General features: G+C 36.3%; 2 protein-coding genes across 3 annotated transcripts; one reads left to right on the top strand and one right to left on the bottom strand.

Annotated features, from left to right (window-relative positions):
- Positions 1-417: 417 nt before the first annotated feature.
- Positions 418-1,595, bottom strand: LOC113315536 (tubby-like F-box protein 5). The gene is made up of 4 exons (XM_026563803.1): positions 1,556-1,595; positions 925-1,085; positions 734-821; positions 418-547 (listed from the first exon to the last, which is right to left on the bottom strand). Exons 1-4 carry the CDS (start codon positions 1,593-1,595, stop codon positions 474-476), a joined length of 363 nt encoding a protein of 120 aa, XP_026419588.1. The 3' UTR covers positions 418-473.
- Positions 1,596-17,384: 15,789 nt separating this feature from the next.
- LOC113318286 lies at positions 17,385-19,850 on the top strand. 2 transcript variants are annotated; one of them, XR_003344398.1, is made up of 2 exons: positions 17,385-19,368; positions 19,508-19,850. XR_003344398.1 is itself a non-coding variant. In XM_026566433.1 (2 exons), the coding sequence occupies exons 1-2, from the start codon at positions 17,419-17,421 to the stop codon at positions 18,662-18,664; spliced, it is 1,119 nt and encodes a 372-aa protein (XP_026422218.1). In that variant the 5' UTR covers positions 17,385-17,418; the 3' UTR covers positions 18,665-19,850. The 2 variants fall into 2 exon arrangements, 1 of the variants encoding a protein (XP_026422218.1); XM_026566433.1 differs by having other exon boundaries at positions 17,385-18,513; positions 18,641-19,850.
- Positions 19,851-20,875: the final 1,025 nt, after the last annotated feature.

The following is a 20,875-nucleotide window of genomic DNA, read 5'->3' as shown; positions in this document are numbered from 1 at the left end:
GACATGTTTTGTATATGTTATAATTTATTGTCTAGTTGTACATCAAGTTGGATGTTCAATCAACACTAGGAGAGGACACATAAGCTTCGAATGGGTCCCGTTGCAATTTGGTCCAATAAGAAGGCTTGTACATCCTGCTATGATGCTCCATCTACACCAAATCAGCACCCATTAGTTTCACCTAGGCCTGCACAACGGGTAGGGTGGGTAGGATATAGCCTATACCCGTCACCCTACCCGTTTACTGGCGATTAAGAAAAAATTTACCCGCCACCCTACCCGCCATTAAACGAGTAAGATCCTACCCAACCCATTCTCTGGCGAGTCGGGTAGGGTGGCGGGTATAACCGTTTATTAAGAAAACCTTTAATCCAAACATATAAACTATGAATCCTAGGTAAAAACTAAATCTTACGTCAGTTTTCCAATGTACGTGTTGCTTGCCCGAGAGAAATCATCAGATACCAAAGATATCACAAAATCAGTGCTGGTTGCTCTTCTAACTTTTCTAGCAGCAAACAACAATTTCCCATTCTCCCCAACAATGCTGAAATTCGAGAAACATAATTAGGATCATACATCTCTTTCCTTATCACTTAACAAAGGATTAAGATTACACTCTAGTCTCTTACTCATACGTTACACTTCAACAATCAATTTCAACCAAACACGAGTCATCTCAAGTCCTCAGCCTCCTTAACAGTATGAATATTCTGAAAACTACAGAACTTACCAGGGGTTAAACCCAGATACAGATGATAAGTAGAAGTTGCTCTTTCCCTTTTGATGAAGCATTGTATTGGCGATTCCCGAGGACCCGACTACACAAATGAAAATCAAGTTCAACACTTTATAGTCTCACAAAAATCAACGAGAGAAACTTAATTTGTCCTGTAATGAGATAGGGAAAGTGAAGAATCAAACCTGTTTTAATGAGATAGGAAAAGTGAGTCTACCAGACTGTTCAGGTGTCTTAACAACTTCTTTAGTAATATCTCTCCAAGACCTACAAACTAAACCACAAGCAACAACATGTTGTCTCGCAGGCAATGAAGTTTCACTTGCTTCTAATCTCTGAATTAGGGCTGCACAACGGGTAGGGTGGGTAAGATATGGCCTATACCCGCCACCCTACCCGTTTACTGGCGGTTAAGAAAATCTTTACCCGCCATCCTACCCGCCAAATAATGGATAGAATAGGATATGATTAAAAAACTGACGAGTATGATAGGGTTGACGGGTATGGGTATGGTATGTGCACTCCTAGTTTCACCCGCTACAAAACTGTTTTGGCAGACGTTTTACTTCGCATCAAATACAGAATTCACGTGCTTGCTGCAGAAAAGTGACGATTTGCCATCTAAAAGATTATCGACGTCGATGCATATTCAGAGCTTAAGAAGACACATTGGTCCATACGGATTTCATCAAAAATATGAGCCAATCAAAAACAGTATATACTCTACTAAGATGCTCCTCACTCCACCGAATCACACCCACTTATTTTCTGATAGGCTAAAACTCTTTTAACTGACTTGGTGCCTTTATCGAGTACGGATTTGATGGCGGATTTTGGGGAACGGTGGCGGTGACATTTTTGTAGCTGCTAAGAGCGACTGCAATGGTACGATTAAACTCAAAGATCAAAGACCAAAAAAAAAGACTAAATATGAGTTTAATCTGTATTGTGACGTTATGGGGAGAAGACCAAATTTGGTCGCGCGTAAAACAATTTTACGCATGAAGACGGGCGGAAGTATTAGTTACGTTTCATTTCTGCGCGGAATTATAAATTACGTTTCAAACGGGCGTAAATATAAATCACGTCTGTTATCAAGCGTAAATATAAATTACGTTTCGTATGGGGCGGAATCTTAAATTCCGCCCGTTGATCAGACGGATTCCAAATGACCGCTCGAAGAAACGTAAAAATAAATTCCGCCCGAGTTAAACACGGTCACACAGCACGTGTGAGATCAGACGGGCGAACATCTGGTGTCCGCATGAGGAATTGTACGGACGGACATCTTCTGTCCGCGTGATGAATTTGTCAGGCGTAAAATATTTTTACGCCTGAGACGGGCGTATCCAAAATTTCCGCCCATTATAGGTTTTCATTAACAGACCACATCTCCACTACTAACCTACAACTGTTTCTTCTTCTCTCTTTTCTTCTTCTTCTTCGTATTCTTATTCTTCTCTACTAACAGTACTACCAGTCTACCACTCTACATATCTTTTTCTTCTTCTTTCTTCTTCGTATTCTTATTCTTCTCTACTAACAGTACTACTAGTCTACCACTCTACATCTCTACCAAGTCTCCACCACCAATTTTAGTCGAGTGAGATGATAGACGCATTTATGTGTCTAATATAGCTCATTTGTATATATTGTTAGTGCTCAATTTTGTACTTATTTGGTTATTTTATTTATTTGTAGGTGTTTTTTGAAGAATAAGGATTTGCGGCGAAATTGGCTGAAAATGCGGCGTTTGGACCTCCGTTGATAGAGTACTGGAAGCGCCCCAGAAGTGTACCGGAAGTACCCCAGAAATACCCCGGAGGAACCCCGAAAAAAAGTGCGGAAAATGCCCCAGAGGACACTTGCTATACGGACCCTTGATTTTGGATAAGGGGTAACCTAATTACTAAGGGGTGACCCATTTCCAGGCATCTGCTAAAGGGAGACCAGCCACAGATAAGGGGAGGTCAATTTCTCAAATTTAAAAGCAAATTTTGGCGGGAAAATGCATGCATCGTCTGGCAGATTTTGGTTCGATTATTGGAGGAGTTTTAATGCGATTAAACACCGGAAATCAGTTGGGATAATCCTGTTAGACCTAAACAGACCCTATGCAAGTGATTGGGCTGATCGAATTGGGCTGGAATGGCCGGGAGAAGTAATCAAAGTCTCAACAGAGAGACGTGCTCTGTTTCGAGTTCAGGAGATTTTTGAGAGATTTCTGGAGGACTTTGACGCTGGATTAACATGTACATGGTCTTATTCAAGTCTAGGGAAGAGTTTGGTAGCTATTTTATAGCTAACAGCACGTGAAAAAGCTCAACAGAAGCGACTATTCTCTCAACAGCGCAGAGAAGAAAAAGAAAGAAAAAGTCGGAATTTATACGAGATATTTGGGGTCTGTGGGATATATAAGAGTTGTTTCAAGTCATAAGAAGGGTTAGAAACCCTTAGGAGAGAGTTTAGAGTCCAGGAGAGCCGAGGAGAAGCAATTATAGAGGAGACAACGCTGCTGCTGCTGCTGCCATTAAAGCTTCTGAAGAACACGAAGAACAGACTCGCAGAGACAGTCGTTCTTCAGCAGACTTATTTCAACACCCAAGTGTCGTAGTTCAACAGCGTTATATATGTATCGTTTATAAACGGCAGTGGTCATCTTTGTAACAGTAACGCTGTAACGTTTATACAGCGTTGCAAACTTCTCTTTATCACCATATTCATCAATAAAAACACCTATTAAGCAATTTTGAGCAAGTTTTTGATATGAGGAGCTAAACCCCTTAGCCAAGGCGACGGAGGAAGCCATTGGTCCTTATTTATGGTATAATTCTAACTTTATTATTTATTTGCAATATTATTATTTGATTATTTGCATGGGATTGAATTGAAATATTAGTTCTAATTAAATAGTTGTGAATTAATTTGATGAAGCATGCTGGGTTTTAAATACTTTTGATGTTTTATACTCGTTGATTACAACTATTACTTCAAGAATATATTTGAGGCAAATATTAGAATTATTTTTAAAGATAGAATTGCATGATTTTTATTTAGAGTTTATCAATTAATGGATCAATGGTGGAATCCTAGTCTTGGTATTTTTCTCCAAAAGTTTGAACTATTTTATTTATTTGCATGTTTAATTTAAATCTATAAAAATTGTTTTCTTCACAAGTCTGAAAAGACCCAGTTTTTACCACTACTACAATCACTATTTGAAAAACCATCATGAGACAAGATTTTTAATCAAAATCGATCAATAACTTCATTAAAAAGGTGTGAATCGTAGTTATGGCGTTCTTTTATCATCATATTCTTACTTGATTGTGATAATTTATGTTTGAATTTCACAATTTTAAAAGTTAGGGTTTTGATAGAATTAAAACATTTTTTGGGGGTTTTCCAAAATCAGGGTTAAGAAGATTGATTTTTTTAATGATATGAATTGGGTTTACGTTTAATTTATGTTTTGTCAATTTTTAATTTTTTAATTTGAGTTTTGTTCATATCAGTTTGGGATTTTATGATTCTTACAATAGGTTTAAAGTGGAGATGAAATTCATGGAAGAATGAACACCTTCAGTAAGCGACCCTTCTTCTTTCTTAATAAGTTGAGGTTGCGGTTGTTTATTGGATTTTGAATGTATTCAATTTTGAATGGATGTGTAGTGGCAGTAATGTTCTTATGGTAGTATGGTTGTGGAATGCTTGTATTCTAAAGTCTGTAATGAATATGCAGTAGATTGATTTCATATGGATTCTAATGAATTTTTTTTTTAAAACTGTTAATTTGGTGTATTGGGAATTAAAAGAGATTGAAAAAGTTGCAGACTTATTTCTTCCTGATACTATTTTTTTCTTGCCGAATACAACGAATGATATGAAAATGTTAAAGGAATTCATCTGGTATATATAGGTATAAAATAAACCCGTTATTAACATTCAATTTCAAACGTTCGAAAAAGATAAATATCTTACCAACGGTCAAAAATCTGCTACGCAATCTCCAACGCCAACGTTCGAAAAATTTATCATTCCAACGTTCGAAAATTTTCATGAAATGAAAATTTTCATTTCATGTCAAAAATCTGCTACACAAACCCGTTTGAGAGGGGCGGAATTTTGGTGTCCGCCCAAGAGAGGCGGAATTTTGGTGTCCGCCCGTATGGGGCGGAATTTTGGTGTCCGCCCAAGAGAGGCGGAATTTTGGTGTCCGCCCAAGAGAGGCGGAATTTTGGTGTCCGTCTGGCAACGCGCGGAATTCTGCTGTCCGTCTCATCAGGCGTAAATTTATGTTACGCCCGCAACAAACATAAATTTAAATTCCGCCCCACCAACATACGTAAATTTGGTTTACGCCCGTTAACAAACGCAATTTAAGTTTACGCCTGACAACAAACGGATTTTAAATTTACGCCCGACTATATTAGGATTTGGGATTTGGTCGCGACTAAATATGGTCTGGGTTTTGATCTTTGGTTGGGATTTGATCTTTACTCCGTCCCACTGTATTACGATCTCATCCCAAATTTTTGGTTATACTCGCCCACTGTGGATGCTCTAAGCCTATTATAAGTTCCGTCAGGACCTATTTTTGAGAACGTTCCGGTGTAGGAGATTGCTGACCGGGGAAATAGAGGTTGAGCGAGAGAGGAAAAAGACCACCTCTTTTTTTGGATTAATTTCCAAGGAGGTGAACCACTTCTTCCTTTACTTTTTTTTGTACCATTCCCTTAAAGTGAAAAACAGAGTGAGAGCTCCTGGCTTTTACTTTGAGTTTTAGTTTCATTTTAATTCCTCCTTCTCTATTTATTTGCTAGTACTTTTTAATTTTGAGTAGCTATTTTTTTAATTGATTAGGGATGATTTCAAAGTCCTGAACCATGAAGCATTATTTTCTTTAACCACGTTTATTTCAAGTTTTATTTTATTGTTGATTATCTTTATTATTTTTAATGTCTAAGAATATTTAGGAGTTATTTAAAATGATTAATTAAATTAACCAATCAATATTTCTTCTACTAGTTTAGGGTTGTGTGATACGTATAATTGTCATATCAACTCTTTACACAGTAGTAAATCGCAAGAGCTGACAGAGGGATTTTATTAAGCAATTGTGTGCAAAGATAACACTAGTAAGCAGACCGAGCTTATGCGTCTGATGCTGGGATCAACCTGATTCACATAGTGTAAAGCATTCGACTAATTTACACTTTGAGAGCTTATTCTTGGTGGGTTGGTTGGATGGAATCTGGTAGTCGAGCGCTTCCGTATCAAGTGACGGTAGGAATCCGGGGGATAGCAGAGCTTATTGCTATTCTACGCTTGGTGACAATATAAGTTCAACAAGAAATAAATTTGCATTTAATTAGGCTTCGGTTCAGTGACGACGAATGATTCCCTAGTCATCTTTCTCCTAATTGTTTTAAACTAATATTTATTATTCTGTTTTATTAGTTACTTTAATTTGAAAATCTAAAAACCCCATTTCAGTTACTTTTTAAACAGCTAGAAAATCCATGCTCTTCGTGGGAACGAACTCCTTGCCATTATATTACCAGTTAATTGTGTGGAAAGGTGTAATTAATTTGTTGCGTTAACGACGCGCGCAAAATTTTGGCGCCGCTGCTGGGGAGCCGTCGGTAGCTTTTAGTTGTTTTATTTTCTTTTAGTAATTTTATTTAGTACTTTCGTTTTTAGATTTTTCTTTAATTTATTTTTCTTTTAGTTTTAGTTGTTATTTTTTTTAAGTACTTTAGTTGTTTTTATTATTATTATTATTATTATTATTATTATTATTATTTTGCTTCTTGATTTTATTTTTATATTGTGTTCACAATGGATTAATAATATTCATAGCCCGTCTAGAACGGGGGAAAATTATTTAAACGATTTCTGTGCATAATTATTTATTTTTATTTTTAGGTTGAATTAATTTTAATTGTTACAATTTTGTATCATCGTCATGTTTCCATTTGGAAATAACATGTACGGTGTACAAGATCAACCACATCACGGTGGTGATCAATTTGATACTAGTCAATATGGTTTTCAATCTCAATAGTATGATAATTACCAACCATATCAAGGATATAATCAAAACCAATCATTTGGCCATGATCCATATCCTATGGAACCTTACGGGTATTCTCATGCATATCACCAAACTTATGACGGGTATGTAAGGGAGCAACCACGAGGATGGGAGGATAGTTATACTTTTGATCAGAAATTCTCTAATTTTGCAGAACGGATGTGTACCATGATGCAAGAATCCTTTCAAACCTATGATGATTGGGAGGAATCACATCGAGAAATTCAAAGGAATTCAGCGAAATTATACGAACAAATTTCTCAACTCGGTGAAAATATGGATGACGAAGAAGTATGGCCTCAAAACCAAGACAATTCCGAAATTCCTATGGACGAGAAGGAATATTTTGAAGATGAGCAACCTTTGGAAATTTCGTGTGATAGTGATGAAGTTATGCCCACTCCGGATCGTGATAATGATCATTCGCCGATTCAAAAGGAGGAGCCTTGGAATGACCGAACCATTGTTGTGAACGATATAACATACTCAAATGGATATCAACGTTATGAAGTATATCCGAATTACAATGTTTTTAGGCCGGTTGATTTGCAGGAAGTAAACCCCAATTATTATTCTGATTCCGATGATGAGGTTGCTGAAGAGATGTTAATTGAGAAAGAAACCAAATTGATTGAAGTCATGGAAGACCCAATTGAGCTTGCCAAGGAGTATAATGATGCTGAGATTTTGGTAAAAGCATAAACTGACGAAGAATGGCTAAAGAGTTTGATAGAGGACCACGACACACATGAAGTAAATAATTCTTTACAATTCTTTAAGAATGATGAAGATCATGTAATACAAAATATTGTGGAAGGTTTGTATAATCCTTTGCATATTTCTAAATCTTTTGATCCGCATCACTTAGGATTGGAGTTGTGTGCTTCCAAAGTTTTAAAGGATTATTTTACTTGAAATTATCCACTACTAGATGTGTTTGATTTTAGCAATGTGCAGGTTCACAGAGAGGAACCCAAAGAAGTTCCCATATTTTATGTTCTATATCCACTTCCGAGTGTAGAAAGGACTAAGTGTGGGGAAACTTCCATAAAATAACAATTTAATTATTTATATGTTATGCTAACATTTTTGTGAAGTTGTTACTAGAATCCAAGATTATTTTCTGGGCGGACTACCTGATTTTCAGATTATTGGTTTATGGGGAGGTTCCACGAGAAAAGGTGGATGTAGATCCCCTTGAGCTTCGTGTTTTTCTCCCTCTGGAAGAGTAATTTGACAGAGAGTCAAGTCAGGCTGAAGACGTTAAACTAAGCGCTGAACGGGAGGCAACCCACTGGTTTTGTATTTCTATCTTTATATTTTATTTTTCTTAATTTTGCATACTATATTTTTATTTCCCACCTTATTTTACTTTGGATGACTCAATTACATTGAGGACAATGTCAAGTTTAAGTGTGGGGGAGTGTTTTCAGTATTTTGCATATAGAGTTTTTAACTTTTTTTGAGTTGAATTTTTCAAAAGTTTTGTAAATATTTGCATAAAAAAATAAAAAAAATTAAAAAAATAATAAAAACCCTTTAACTTTTAGAGATTTTAGAGTCACTAGCATACTTCTAGGTATGTTTACATAGAGGATTCTGACCGACATAACTGAACTTGGAAGTGTTAGGGAACTACGTTCGGATTTCTTGCTTGTTAGAGTGTTAAATAATGGATTTAATCATCCCGGTGGCAAATTAGGTGCAGAGGGAAATGCATTATTAGAGTTGCTGATCAATCATTAGTGGAAACTACCTATTTTCATATCAACAGAGGCATCAGACCTTCAATTATTTGTAGTTGACTAAAAAGCTGTTATTTTTGAGTGTGTGTCACCGTACGTTAATTCTGGGTAGAATGGTGAGTTACCCAACTTCACACCATTTTTAGCACTATTTTTGATCTCTTGAGTGCTAATTTTGTCAATCATGAGGGTGACATCTAAAGACGAAAACCACCTTCTTGTAGTTTGATTTGCAGTTAGCACTATTCTCTCTCCCACCAACAACAGGTCCATAGAAACACATCATCATCAACAAATGAGCGACATCAAAATCTACAAGAAAATTTGAAGATTTTTAAGGTTTATAAGCAACAATACAATGAAGAGCAAATTTCATATCCAAGTGAAGCAACATATAATGAGCATATTTTATATACATGTTGAAGACTTACAATACAATGAGCATAGTTCTATATCCAAGTACGAAGACTTATTTACAAGAGCAAAGAAAATCAGAAAGATGGGAGTTATTGAAGTTATGATACGAAGACATTACAAGTTATGAAGATTCAAGTGGTACAGTACTTCCTTCATGGCCATGTTTATTTTATTCTATTTTTATTGTAGTTGCAATCTTTTTATCAAAAACAAAACAAAAAAAAAATACAAAAAAAAGGGGAAACAGAAAAAGAAAATATATATATATACAAAAAAATATATATATATATATATATATATACAAAAATACAAAAAGATTTGCATTTAGGATTTATTTCATCAATAAAGCCATGAGGAAGAAAAATCTATAAAGAAGTATCAAGCAACAAGGAAATAGAGGAAAAAAGTTACATATTGTCAAAGTTTTATGAAGTTCAAGGTTTATCATCAACAGTTGAAGCCGAGGCCGAAGACCAAGAAGATAAAGAAAACGAGCCGAAGACGTTTCTATTGGATGATGTGAGTGTAGTGCTATCCTTACTGCCGATCGGATGTGAAGGTGGTAAGTACTCTCATCCTTGCTATAATGGTTGATTTCCTTTCTTAGAGATCATCAGAAAAATTCTTTTATTTCCCACGATTTTGTGGGGTCTCCAGAAATAATTCGGAAGGTTTCCTTCCCACCATTCAACGTGTGTAGGATTTCTCTCTTCATTCCTACCTGCACACATGTGAGACCCATAAAAAGCCGTCTTATTGAGTGCAATTATCATAAAACCCTATTGATGAGGCAGAAGTCGAGGAGAAATGCTTATTGATCGCTCTCAAACACGCGTTCTCTCATTATGGTGTGCTTATTTCTCACTCAACATTTGAGAATGAGAATATGTTCTTTGGTATTTCTAACTTCTTATTCCTAGCCTGCAGAAACTCTATGTCCTCATAGCTCTTTGGATGCTTGGGACGCTGGAACGCTTTGAAGTTGGAGTTGGTTTTGTGGGTATACCTCTCGTAAGGCCTCACGAGACTATAACTCGTCCACTAGGGACACCTAGGGGTTTAAAGGCTTGTCGCACATGCTAAGTGCAACTGGGTCCCAACGAAAGGAAGTTGTCTTATTTTAGGTTAGATAGTTTGCTCGAGGACTAACAAAAGCCAAGTGTGGGGGAATTTGATAAGTGCATATTTCACATATATTTGGTGTCAAATCCATGCTAGTATTCGTTAGTTTTCTTGCAAATTATTGTATGTTACGCTTGTTTTCTCTTATCTGTGTTTTATTAGGTGAATCATCCAAAAAGAAGTGAATTTGTGCTTAATTGTGCAATAAAAGAAGCTAGCTACAAGTGAAGCAGGGCCAAAGACCAAGTGGAACTCGTCCAAGTACAAGATTTTTACTTTCCATTTTGTAGAGGACGAGAAGACAAAGACAATGGCGAAGAATGGAGTCATTATGAGTTCGTATGAAGAAGTTATGAGCAAAACAAGAGTTTGGAAGGTTAAAGGGGCAAAATGGTCATTTTACATGAAACTGCTATTTGCATCCTTCCATCTGCTAAGGGGCGACCAAGTTTGTCTACTTACCACGAAGAGGAAAATGAACTGGGGTTTGAGGGGCTTGTTGCTCGGTGGTGATGTTGGCCGAAATTTTGAGTAAAAGGGTAAAACAGACATTTTACGTCGCCGGAAAGATTACTAATGGCTGGAGCCTGTCAATGCATTTTAACTGAGTGAACCGTGAAGCATTAAATCAGCATCGACCTTTCTTAGCTTTGTGAAACAGAAGATGCAAGGTCACAAGAATGGCAGAGACATGTTTCTGACATGTTTGTATATGTTAGAATTTATTGTATAGTTGTACATCGAGTTGGATGTTCAATCAACATTACGAGAGGACACATAAGCCTCGAATGGGTCCCGTTGCAATTTGGCTCAATAAGAAGGCTTGTACATCCTGCTATGATGCGCCATCTACACCAAATCATCACCAATTAATTTCACCTGCTACAAAACTCTTTTGGCATACGTTTTTACTTCGCATCAAATACAAAATTCACGTGCTTGCTGCAGAAAAGTGACGATTTTCTATCTAAAAGATTATCGACGTCGATGCATATTCAGAGCTTAAGAAGACACATTGGTCCATACGGATTTCATCAAAAATATGAGCCAATCAAAAACAGTATATACTCTACTAAGATGCTCCTCACTCCACCGAATCACACCCACTTATTTTCTGATAGGCTTAAACTCTTCTAACTGAATTGGTGCCTTTATCGAGTACGGATTTGATGGCTGATTTTGGGGAACGGTGGCGGTGACATTTTTGTATAAATAGAGGTTGAGCGAGAGAGGAAAAACACCGTCTCTTCTTGTGGATTAATTTTCAAGGAGGAGAACCACTTCTTCCTGTACTTTTTTTTGTACCATTCCCTTGTAGTGAGAAACAGAGTGAGAGCTCCTGGCTTTTACTCTGAGTTTTAGTTTCATTTTAATTCAGTTTTAGTTTCATTTTAATTCCTTCTCTTCTATTTATTTGCTAGAACTTTTTAATTTTGAGTAGCTAATCTTTTAATTGATTAAAGATGATTTCAAAGTCCTGAACCATGAAGCATTATTTTCTTTAACCACGTTTATTTCAAGTTTTATTTTATTGTTGATTATCTTTATTATTTTTAATGTCTAAGAATATTGAGGGGTTATTTAAAATGATCAATTAAATTAACCAATCAATAATTCTTCTACTAGTTTAGGGTTGTGTGATACGTGTAATTGTCATATCAACTCTTTACACAGTAGGAAATCGTAAGAGATGATAGAGGGATTTTGTTAAGCAATTGTGTGTAAAGATAACACTAGTAAGCAGACCAAGCTTATGCGTCTGATGCTGGATCAACCTGATTCACAGAGTGTAAAGCATTCGACTAATTTACACCTTGAGAGCTTATTCTTGGTGGGTTGGTTGGATGGAATCTGGTAGTCGAGCGCTTCTATATCCAGTGACAGTAGGAATCCGGGGGGATAGCAGAGCTTATTGCTATTCTACGGTTGGTAATAATATAAGTTCAACAAGAAATAAATTTGCTTTTAATTAGGCTTCGGTTCAGTGACGGCGAATGATTCGCTAGTCATCTTTCTCCTTATTGTTTTAAACTAATATTTATTATTCTGTTTTATTAGTTACTTTAATTTGAAAATCTAAAAACCCTATTTCAGTTACTTTTTAAACGGCTAGAAACTCCCTGCTCTTCGTGGGAACGAACTCCTTGCCATTATATTACCAAATTAATTTGTTGCGTCAACGACGCGCGCCAGGTTGCCCGATCCCGCACACCTTTCCCTATTTTATATTATTATTTTTCATGAATCCGTGAAGTTACGAAGAATCCATGAGTTTTGCTCAAACAAGGAAAGTTGTTAAAATCAAGGAGTTTTCATGAGTTCATGAAAATAACAAAAATAGGGAAAAATAATGGAAGAGGCATGGGACCGGCCACGGCTAGGGCCCGGCCCATGACGCCTCTTATTATTTTATTATTATTTATTGTTTTCTCCTGTTTTGCGCAGGATTCCTCATCTGTCCATATTTTTGAATGCTCGTTTGTGCATCCGGGTGCCCAGTCGTGCATCATTGTCGAGTACACTTGCACCATTTTTGTGGGGCTTACTCAGTGATGGTCCAGATGCCCAATTGTTGAGTATTTTTTTATTAGCTTATGAAATTCAATGACGAATAATTCATGAAACTGAACAATAAAATGAGTAGTTGTTTTATTATCAATTCATAGGATCAGTTGTGGATTCGACCATGAATTCGGAATAATAAAATTACCTATTACCATTCCATGAGATCAGCCGTAGATCCGATCATGAAATCGGAATAACAAGATAATATAGTTGGTTATTGCTATTCCATGAGATCAAGCCGTGGATTCAATCATGAAATCAGAGCAACAAATAATTGTTTATTGCCATTCCATGAGATCAAGCCGTGGATTCGATCATGAAATAGGAGAAAAAATAGAGCAAAAATAATTTCGACCAAATTGTCTAGGCAAGAAGGACGTACAGGATCCACCGCGGCCCCGAAGAAACAAGAACTTAGTCTAACCAACTAATTAATACCATGCCCGACTAACTCCTAACTTGACTCTGCCCGGCTAACCATGGTTGACCATTATTATTTCTTAATCCTAATAGTTTTCTAAATATTTTATTTAGCTGGATTTCCAAATCCTGACAGTTCTCCGGCATATCATCCTATATCTATTCATCGATATATACATCGAGAGACAGGACACCTTTGGATTAGAACACAATAAAATCTCAAATTAATTATCTTATCTTGACATTGATTTACGCGTTTAACTATGTAAATTCGTTGATATTTTTAAATTCTTTGAAAGTCAACCGATCTTCCTATTTATTGAACAATATTTACTGTCGTGAGATCAACATCATGGATTCATGGACTGAAAGACCAACATAGATATATATCACTCAAATATCCAAGTACTTTTGCATAATCCTCGATTCCAAAAAAAACCATCTTATGCTAAATACTATATAACTACGTCACTAAACACTAAGGACTAAAAGGTTTCGTTTATGGCATGGAGGGTTTGCATTGGTTAGCCTGCAATTGTTTTCATAATCGAAATATCAATATGAAAGGGTCTTTTAGAGGTATTAAAGAACTTCTTAAATTGTATTTGATAAGTTAATCAATATGCAAAGTACTGTCCTCTTTCATATCGTCAGTTGAATGCATGTATATTGAGCCCTTAATCAATATTGATAAAGAGAATAACCGTGAATTGTGTCGTGGCAAGGGAATTTGATCTCCAATGGTGAGGTCACTGAGATGGGTCGTGGCAAGGGAGGCCAAGTGTTTCCGTTGTCATGGGGAAAACTGTAGAGAGTTAAAAAAGGTATAGAAACACCAATGTTCCTATTATAATTGTTATAATATATGGTGATGGGTCTGGGTGGTAGTGTATGCTATCGAATACGAACAGTTCTACACTCACCGATATTTTGTCACGAGCTTTATCCCAATAGGGGAACTGACAGACATAAATAAAACCTCTTAACATTAGGATTAGAAAGGCAAAAGTGGGACCCAATGTTCGTGTGTTGCAGGAATAGTTCGGGATTTCTTTTAGGTCAACATAACGTTTTCGACTGAATACCTGTTTAGAAGAGAGTAAGTATCAATGATCAAATTGCTTTAGCAGGAAAAGTAGAAAAATATAAGGGATTAGGAAATAGGTACCCATGTTACGTCCTAATTCGGGAACTAGATTTTTACATTGAGCTTGTAGGCCTCGACTAACATTAAGCCGGGAAAAACTATATTTCTTAGCTTAACTAATCCGTAACCTAACCTTAAGTCCAAACTAACCATAGTAGAGGAAACAAAATTCTTAGCATAAAAGGTTGAACCCCGGTCATAGGCCGGGGTGATACCTAGTTAAAGGAATAAAAAGTATTTCATGAAATACATGTCGATTGTTTATCTTTGGTTTCTGTATTTTTCCGTAGTTTGTGATTATTTAATATAACGCTTTATATGATTCCGAAGTATAATTTCTTCAGTCCTATGTAAATGATTGGTACATATGCCTAAGTAAAATATTTGATTATGGTTAAGTAAACTGATAATCAGGCTCAATGATAGTCCACGCAATGATGTTAGGCAACATGAAATACATTTTTGGTTGTCAATGACAATTAGTTGGTCATGCCCTTAATCGACGCTTAACAAATTAAGTTTCTTTGATTCCGTCAAACAAATTGGAGAATGCATTGGTTGTTTAAATAAGACTATCCAAATTTTAAAATATGATGGAGATGTAGTATTTGTGAGTCAGCTAGCCATGCCACTATACATAAGTTCCTGCTTGAATATCAAAAATATTCGCATTGACAAATTCACAAATGCATGACTGTTATAATGGGAGAATTTAGTAAAAAGTATATCAAAGAGTAACAGATGGTTAAACAACGACCACAAAATTATCATAAATAATATAATATTTCGTAATTACCTTTCATAAATATTACAAATATCAAGGTATATCATATGTAGGTTATCTTAATTTCTTAAAGTTAATTACCTTTCATTTTAACAATCCTTGTTGAGATTGCAATGATCATATCCTCGTCTTTTCCAATGTTAATAATTTTATGGGTAATTTGATTAGGTAAATAACCACATATGCATCCATTCACGTTAGGGGTCCTTGTTTCTTGATTGCCTCTTTCATCTCGTATTATAATATTATGTGACTTTATGTTTTACGCTCCTCTCTAGATAGTTCTTTAGTTTAATTTTTTGAAATTGAAATCAATTTTCATCTCAAATCAGCAACAATATAAATTGCTTTAATCTATATCTATATATCAATAAACAACACCTGGCAAATGTTTATTTAAGCCACAATTTATGGCGTGATAACCTATTGAGTATTTTACATCTCTAGTTCTTATCATGAGATTTTTTACATATGAGTGTATGGTTTGTAGCACAATCTCATGTCTCCTCGTATTGGTTTATATAGAAGATCATATATATTAACTACAAAGTTTTACACGTAGATAATTCTGCTTTTATAGCCTTTATCTATGGTATTAGAGATGTTGTGGCATCACAATTGCATAATTGATCTTACAGCCGAGTAGTTGTAAAATTTACTTGTGACAACCAAAGTAAGAACATGAAACTCGTCGACGTGAAATAAGCACGTGCAAAGCAAAACCAAAAAATTACATCAATGACTAAACATTCAGAAACTCCAATATCATGGTGAATGATCACATTAATATATTCATGATCACCTTCACATAAGTGGAGATAAAAGAGAAATTACATCTGTATTATCTAGTAAAGTTTTCATAAGGTTCTTTAGAAACTACTTCATATGAAATTTTTAAAGCTACAAGAAAGAGAAATATATTAAACTTCAACTTAGTAATATCGATTACCTATTCTAATCAAATTTCTTTTCTAAGTAATAAATAACCAACCCAATTGATCAGTACCTGTTTGGGTAAAACAAAGATTAATTCATGGTTTATCCGACCTATTCAAACCATTGCATAAGTAGAATCCACCATCTCCACCCACTTACCCACTAACTTCAGTATTTTCCATTAGCCTCTACGAAGTCTAAACCATTAAAATAGTACGCACAAACTCTTTATCAAAGTTACTACACAAAAACATGAGATTCATTGAAGTAACTCATACATATTTACTCCCAAGTCCCTCCGTCTTTTTTATTATCCCTCTATTATATTTTTGTTTGTCTTCAAATAATTGTCATCTTCTGTTTATAGTCATATTCTCTTATTAAACTATCAGATATATCCTTAATTTTTTATAATTATAAAATTATTTTTATGTTTAATATAACTCAACAAAAAATTTTAAACAATAAAAATATATCGAAAGACTTACAATTCGAACTTGGGATGACTCAGTATTGCTATGATGCTATCTCCATGGATTCTCCAGGCCATTTGTCTTCTCCTGCTCTTCGTTCATGTGAGTGAAACTCTTCGTTTCTTTGAGATTTTCTTCTAATTATTCCTTCAATTCAATCAAATTTCTTCTCGTTTTCATGGTAAAACTCTTAATCGGTTAATCCCTATTCCCGATCTTTTGATACTACTATCAAATTTCTTCAGTTTTTGTATGGGTTTCCTGAATTTTCCACTTCGGTGATTTGAGGTTGGCATAACTTCAGTTTGTTGTGGTTAACAACTGAATACAAGTTCCAGTCATCTTCTCTTTAGGACGTTCTAATGGAGGGATTTAACTTTTCGATTGTGTTTTTGAGTGGTGATTAGAACGAGTTTGATGATTCCAAGATTTTATTCAATCTATTTTCAACAATTTCTTCCATGAATTAAGTGTGGTGTTTACAGGTCTGTTCTTTTGGAAGCTGATTCGAAAAATTTCCAAGTCCCAGTCCCTGATTATTTATTTATTTGTGTTTGAGAACAAATCAAACGATATTTCTCCTTGATTTTTCCTAGTTCGATTCCACCTATTCTGATTGTCCATTGAGTTCATTTTGGGAGTTGTTTTACCTCCCATTTCCGTTACTCTTTGAGTGAGTATGCTGTTATTGGGTTGTCTTCATCAACATCATGTCGGGTACAAGTTCTGCTTCAACGCCAGGTCCTTTTTCGCCTCCAGAATCAGCCGCACATTCTGGTTGTTTTCAATGTCCTTTTAGGGGTTACGATAATTGCAGAAATGGGGTTGGGGGTAAGGGTTTGTTGAAGTATTCTCTGTTAAAGCATCTCAACGATATTCATATGGTCAATGGTGATGAAATTTCCAGTTGTAGAGAAAGAATCGAGAATAATCATGAAACTTTCTCTGCTTGGGAGTTCTTATACAGTTAAAGATGTGGTTGTGTTCAACATGTATGAAACTTCATGCCTGGAGCAGGCCATGTAGTTCACATAATGGGGACATGATTCTAGCCCCCTTCAATGGGTACAATGCATATTTCTTAATCCATATGAACCTCCCTACAGTTCCTGTCGAGAATCCTGATAATAATGTGGTTGTTGAGTATGTGTCGTGTCTTAACCTGCAACTTCTGAATAGTGTCTTCCAAAAACAGATTCCTACGGCGAAGACTATTCCCCCTAAATGTAGGCTCCAATTTTTGAGAGTTCTCAAGTCTACGTTGGATAAGGTAATATCTTACACTGGTGATACCTCCACATGGATACAATTGATATTGTTTCCTATTTGTATTTTGCGTGTTTACTCTCCGAAGTGCAGTTTTGAGGAGAAGTCAAGCATAAGAAACAAATTGCAGGCTGCTTCCATCAACCAGGCGATCATGAGATGGCGTGAACCAAATGGATGTAGCTTCTTGGTACACAAAATTCTTGAGGAATTGAATCATCCACGCAACAAAAAGAAAGGAAATAAGAAGATTAGCCAGAACGCTATCAATTTGCGCATATGTCTTAAAAATATCAGGATTGGCTTATTCACTGCAGCTATCAAAGTGTTGTCCTCAAACGGTATAGCTCCAAATGATGAAGCAACTCTTAATGAATTGTTATCTAAACATCCTCAAGCTCATCCACCACATATACCCCCTCATCAGGCTCACTTGGACAACATTAGCACCAACAGTGAGGTTATCCTCAATAGGCTCAAGAGTTTTCCTAAAGGAACTGCATGTGGTCGTGATGGTTTGAGAGTCCAGCATCTTTTGGATGCTCTCAGTGGTCCTGCAGCAGCTATTACAGACGAGCTGCTTTCTTCAATTACTCGGATTATCAATCTTTGGTTATCCGGCAGGTGCCCTCCTCAACTAGGTGAGTTTGTGGCTAGTGCACCACTCACCCCGCTTCTTAAACCGGACGGCAACATTAGGCCAATAGCTGTGGGCACTATTTGGAGAAGAATAGTCTCTAAATTCGCTGCTCATACTGTGTGCAAAGAGATGAGTTCATTTTTGGGAGACTACCAATTTGGGGTTTGTATACCGTGTGGGGGAGAAGCGATTTTTCATTCCTTTAATAGAATGCTTGAGGGAATGATCATATGAACTCAAAAATTATGCTCCTAGTAGACTTTTGTAATGATTTTAATATGGTTGGCAGGTCTTCTATGCTGCAGCAAGTTAGGCATGTTTGTCCTTCCATCTACAAATAGGTGGAGCTTTGTTACTCTGCTCAGGCAAGATTATATTACGGGGACTGCATTTTTTCGTCTGCACAGGGGGTACAACAAGGAGACCCATTGGTCCCTCTCCTCTTTTCACTCACTCTACATCCCCTGGTGAAGAAAGTTGCTGAGCAATGTGTCTTAGATCTTCAAGCTTGGTATCTGGACGGCGATACTCTAATTGGTGACACTTTTATGATCTCTAAGGCTCTGCGTATAATTCAAGAGGATGATCCTGATCTTGGTCTCCATCTGAACATTTCTAAGACTAAAATTTACTGGCCATCCGATGCTCGTAGCTTTATAGAGGGTGTCTTCCCGGTTCAGATTTCCAGATCGGAGAACGGTGTCAAATGTTTAGGGGGGCCCGTTAGCCTTGATCAAGATTTTTGCAGCGAAATGGTTTTATGTAGAGTTAATAAAACCACCAAACTCATGGAATCTATTCATAAACTTAAAGACCCTCAAAGTGAGTTACTCTTGTTACGCAATTGTGTTGGGGTTTCGCGTTTAAATTTCACAATGAGAACCACAAAGTTATCGGAAATTCAAGAGCCCCAGGCAGGTTTTGATTCACACCTTCTACAGTACATGAGATTGTTGGTGACAGCGATGGTCCGGGTTTCGGTGCCCTTCAACAACGCCTAATTATATTGCCTATCAGGTACGGTGGTTTGGGTATATACAGTATGGCCGATACTATGAAATATTGTTACCTAGCTTCATGCTTACAGACTAGGGGTTTGCAGGAGTTAATTCTTAGTAAGTCACAATTCTCAGCTAATGGGCCTAGTATGCAGCAGGCTCTGGACTTGTTTTCCAATGTTTGCGGCGTGGATGCTTCATCAATTCACATGGGAGTTACTTCCCCCAACACTATGTCTACTTTGCCAGTTAGATACTTCGATGTGGTTATGAAGGATTTACCCAATATTTTCCCATGTCAGACAGAGTTAAAGCATTATGGCAATGTAACAAAACCATGAATGCTCAGGACTATCTCTTAGTGATCCCTATTGAAGGTCTTAACCATAGGATTGGACCTCAACAGTTTAGTGATGTTTTATGTTATCTATTAAGTATATCCTTATTCAAGGATGGCAGTTTATGTCCTTTCTGCAACAGGAAAATGGATATTTTTGGCAACCATGCTCTTCACTGTGCACATGAGGTTGGTTTTAAGTTTCGACATGACATGGTGCGTGACATTATTGCTGATATGTGTTGTCGGTCAGGCATCACTGCGAGAAAGGAGGTGGCTTTAGGTTTCTTATCTAGCAATGGGGGCGGGTTGAAACCTGTGCATATCTTTATACATAATTGGGAAAATGACCGAGATATGTGTTTTGACGTTACTGGTGTATCTCCCTTTTCTGGTGGTGGTGTTCGCACTTTCCATCTTGGGCTTGCTATTGCAAATGCGGTTGCTCACAAACGTTCGAAGTACTTTGATATATGTCAGTCACATGAATATGGATTTGGGACTTTGGCTTTTTCGACTTTGGGCGAACTTGGAGAAGATACCATTGAGTTTTTGAAGCGGATGAATAATTACTTATTTAGATATGATGTTAATGCTAGGAAAAACAATTTTTTCTTTCATAGATTAAGGGTTGTAATTCAGAAAGGCGTAGGAGCCCAGCTTGTGGCTAGGCTTGCTAACAACTTTTTGTAGACCCTTTCAAGGTCATAATTTGATAGTGTTAATATCTCCATATACTGTATGAAGAAACAAATATATTTAATATCTTTTCTATTAATCCTCATTCCTTTGTTAAAATTACCAAGTATATATCTTTCCTGTATACTACACATATTTCTAGTAATAATATAGCACTCAATAGGGGTAGTTTCGGATACTTCTTCAGTCTCCTTAATGTTTTGACTTTGTCAAATCGGACTAATAAAAAACACGGAGGGAATATCTCTTTGTAAAACCAACAATAAATGAACGAAATAAAACCAAAAAAGTTGCTCACAATTTCGCAGAATAAAAAACAAAAAAACTCAATAGATTCTAGTATGATGTACACACAGAACGACAACTGATTAACAAAATAAAGAATCCAAAAAAATGTGTATAGGGGGGTTAAAAGTGCCTCATATGAAAGGTATTATTCATCATTAATGTCGAAGTATGTTTTTTTTTTTTTTTTTTTTTTTTTTTTTTA

Source organism: Papaver somniferum, chromosome 10 (assembly GCF_003573695.1).
Source record: "Papaver somniferum cultivar HN1 chromosome 10, ASM357369v1, whole genome shotgun sequence".
NCBI lineage: Eukaryota > Viridiplantae > Streptophyta > Magnoliopsida > Ranunculales > Papaveraceae > Papaver > Papaver somniferum.
This window is presented reverse-complemented; position numbering and strand designations above follow the sequence as displayed.

Coding starts and splice junctions, on each gene's coding strand:
- LOC113318286 (XM_026566433.1), top strand. CDS start 17,419: ATGTGGTTGTGTTCAACATGTATGAAACTTCATGCCTGGAGCAGGCCA. Junction 18,514..18,640: donor TGGGAGACTACCAATTTGGG/GTTTGTATACCG, acceptor TATGGTTGGCAG/GTCTTCTATGCTGCAGCAAG.
- LOC113315536 (XM_026563803.1), bottom strand. CDS start 1,595: ATGTCACCGCCACCGTTCCCCAAAATCCGCCATCAAATCC. Junction 822..924: donor TTCCTATCTCATTAAAACAG/GTTTGATTCTTC, acceptor TCATTTGTGTAG/TCGGGTCCTCGGGAATCGCC. Junction 548..733: donor GTATCTGGGTTTAACCCCTG/GTAAGTTCTGTA, acceptor CTCGAATTTCAG/CATTGTTGGGGAGAATGGGA.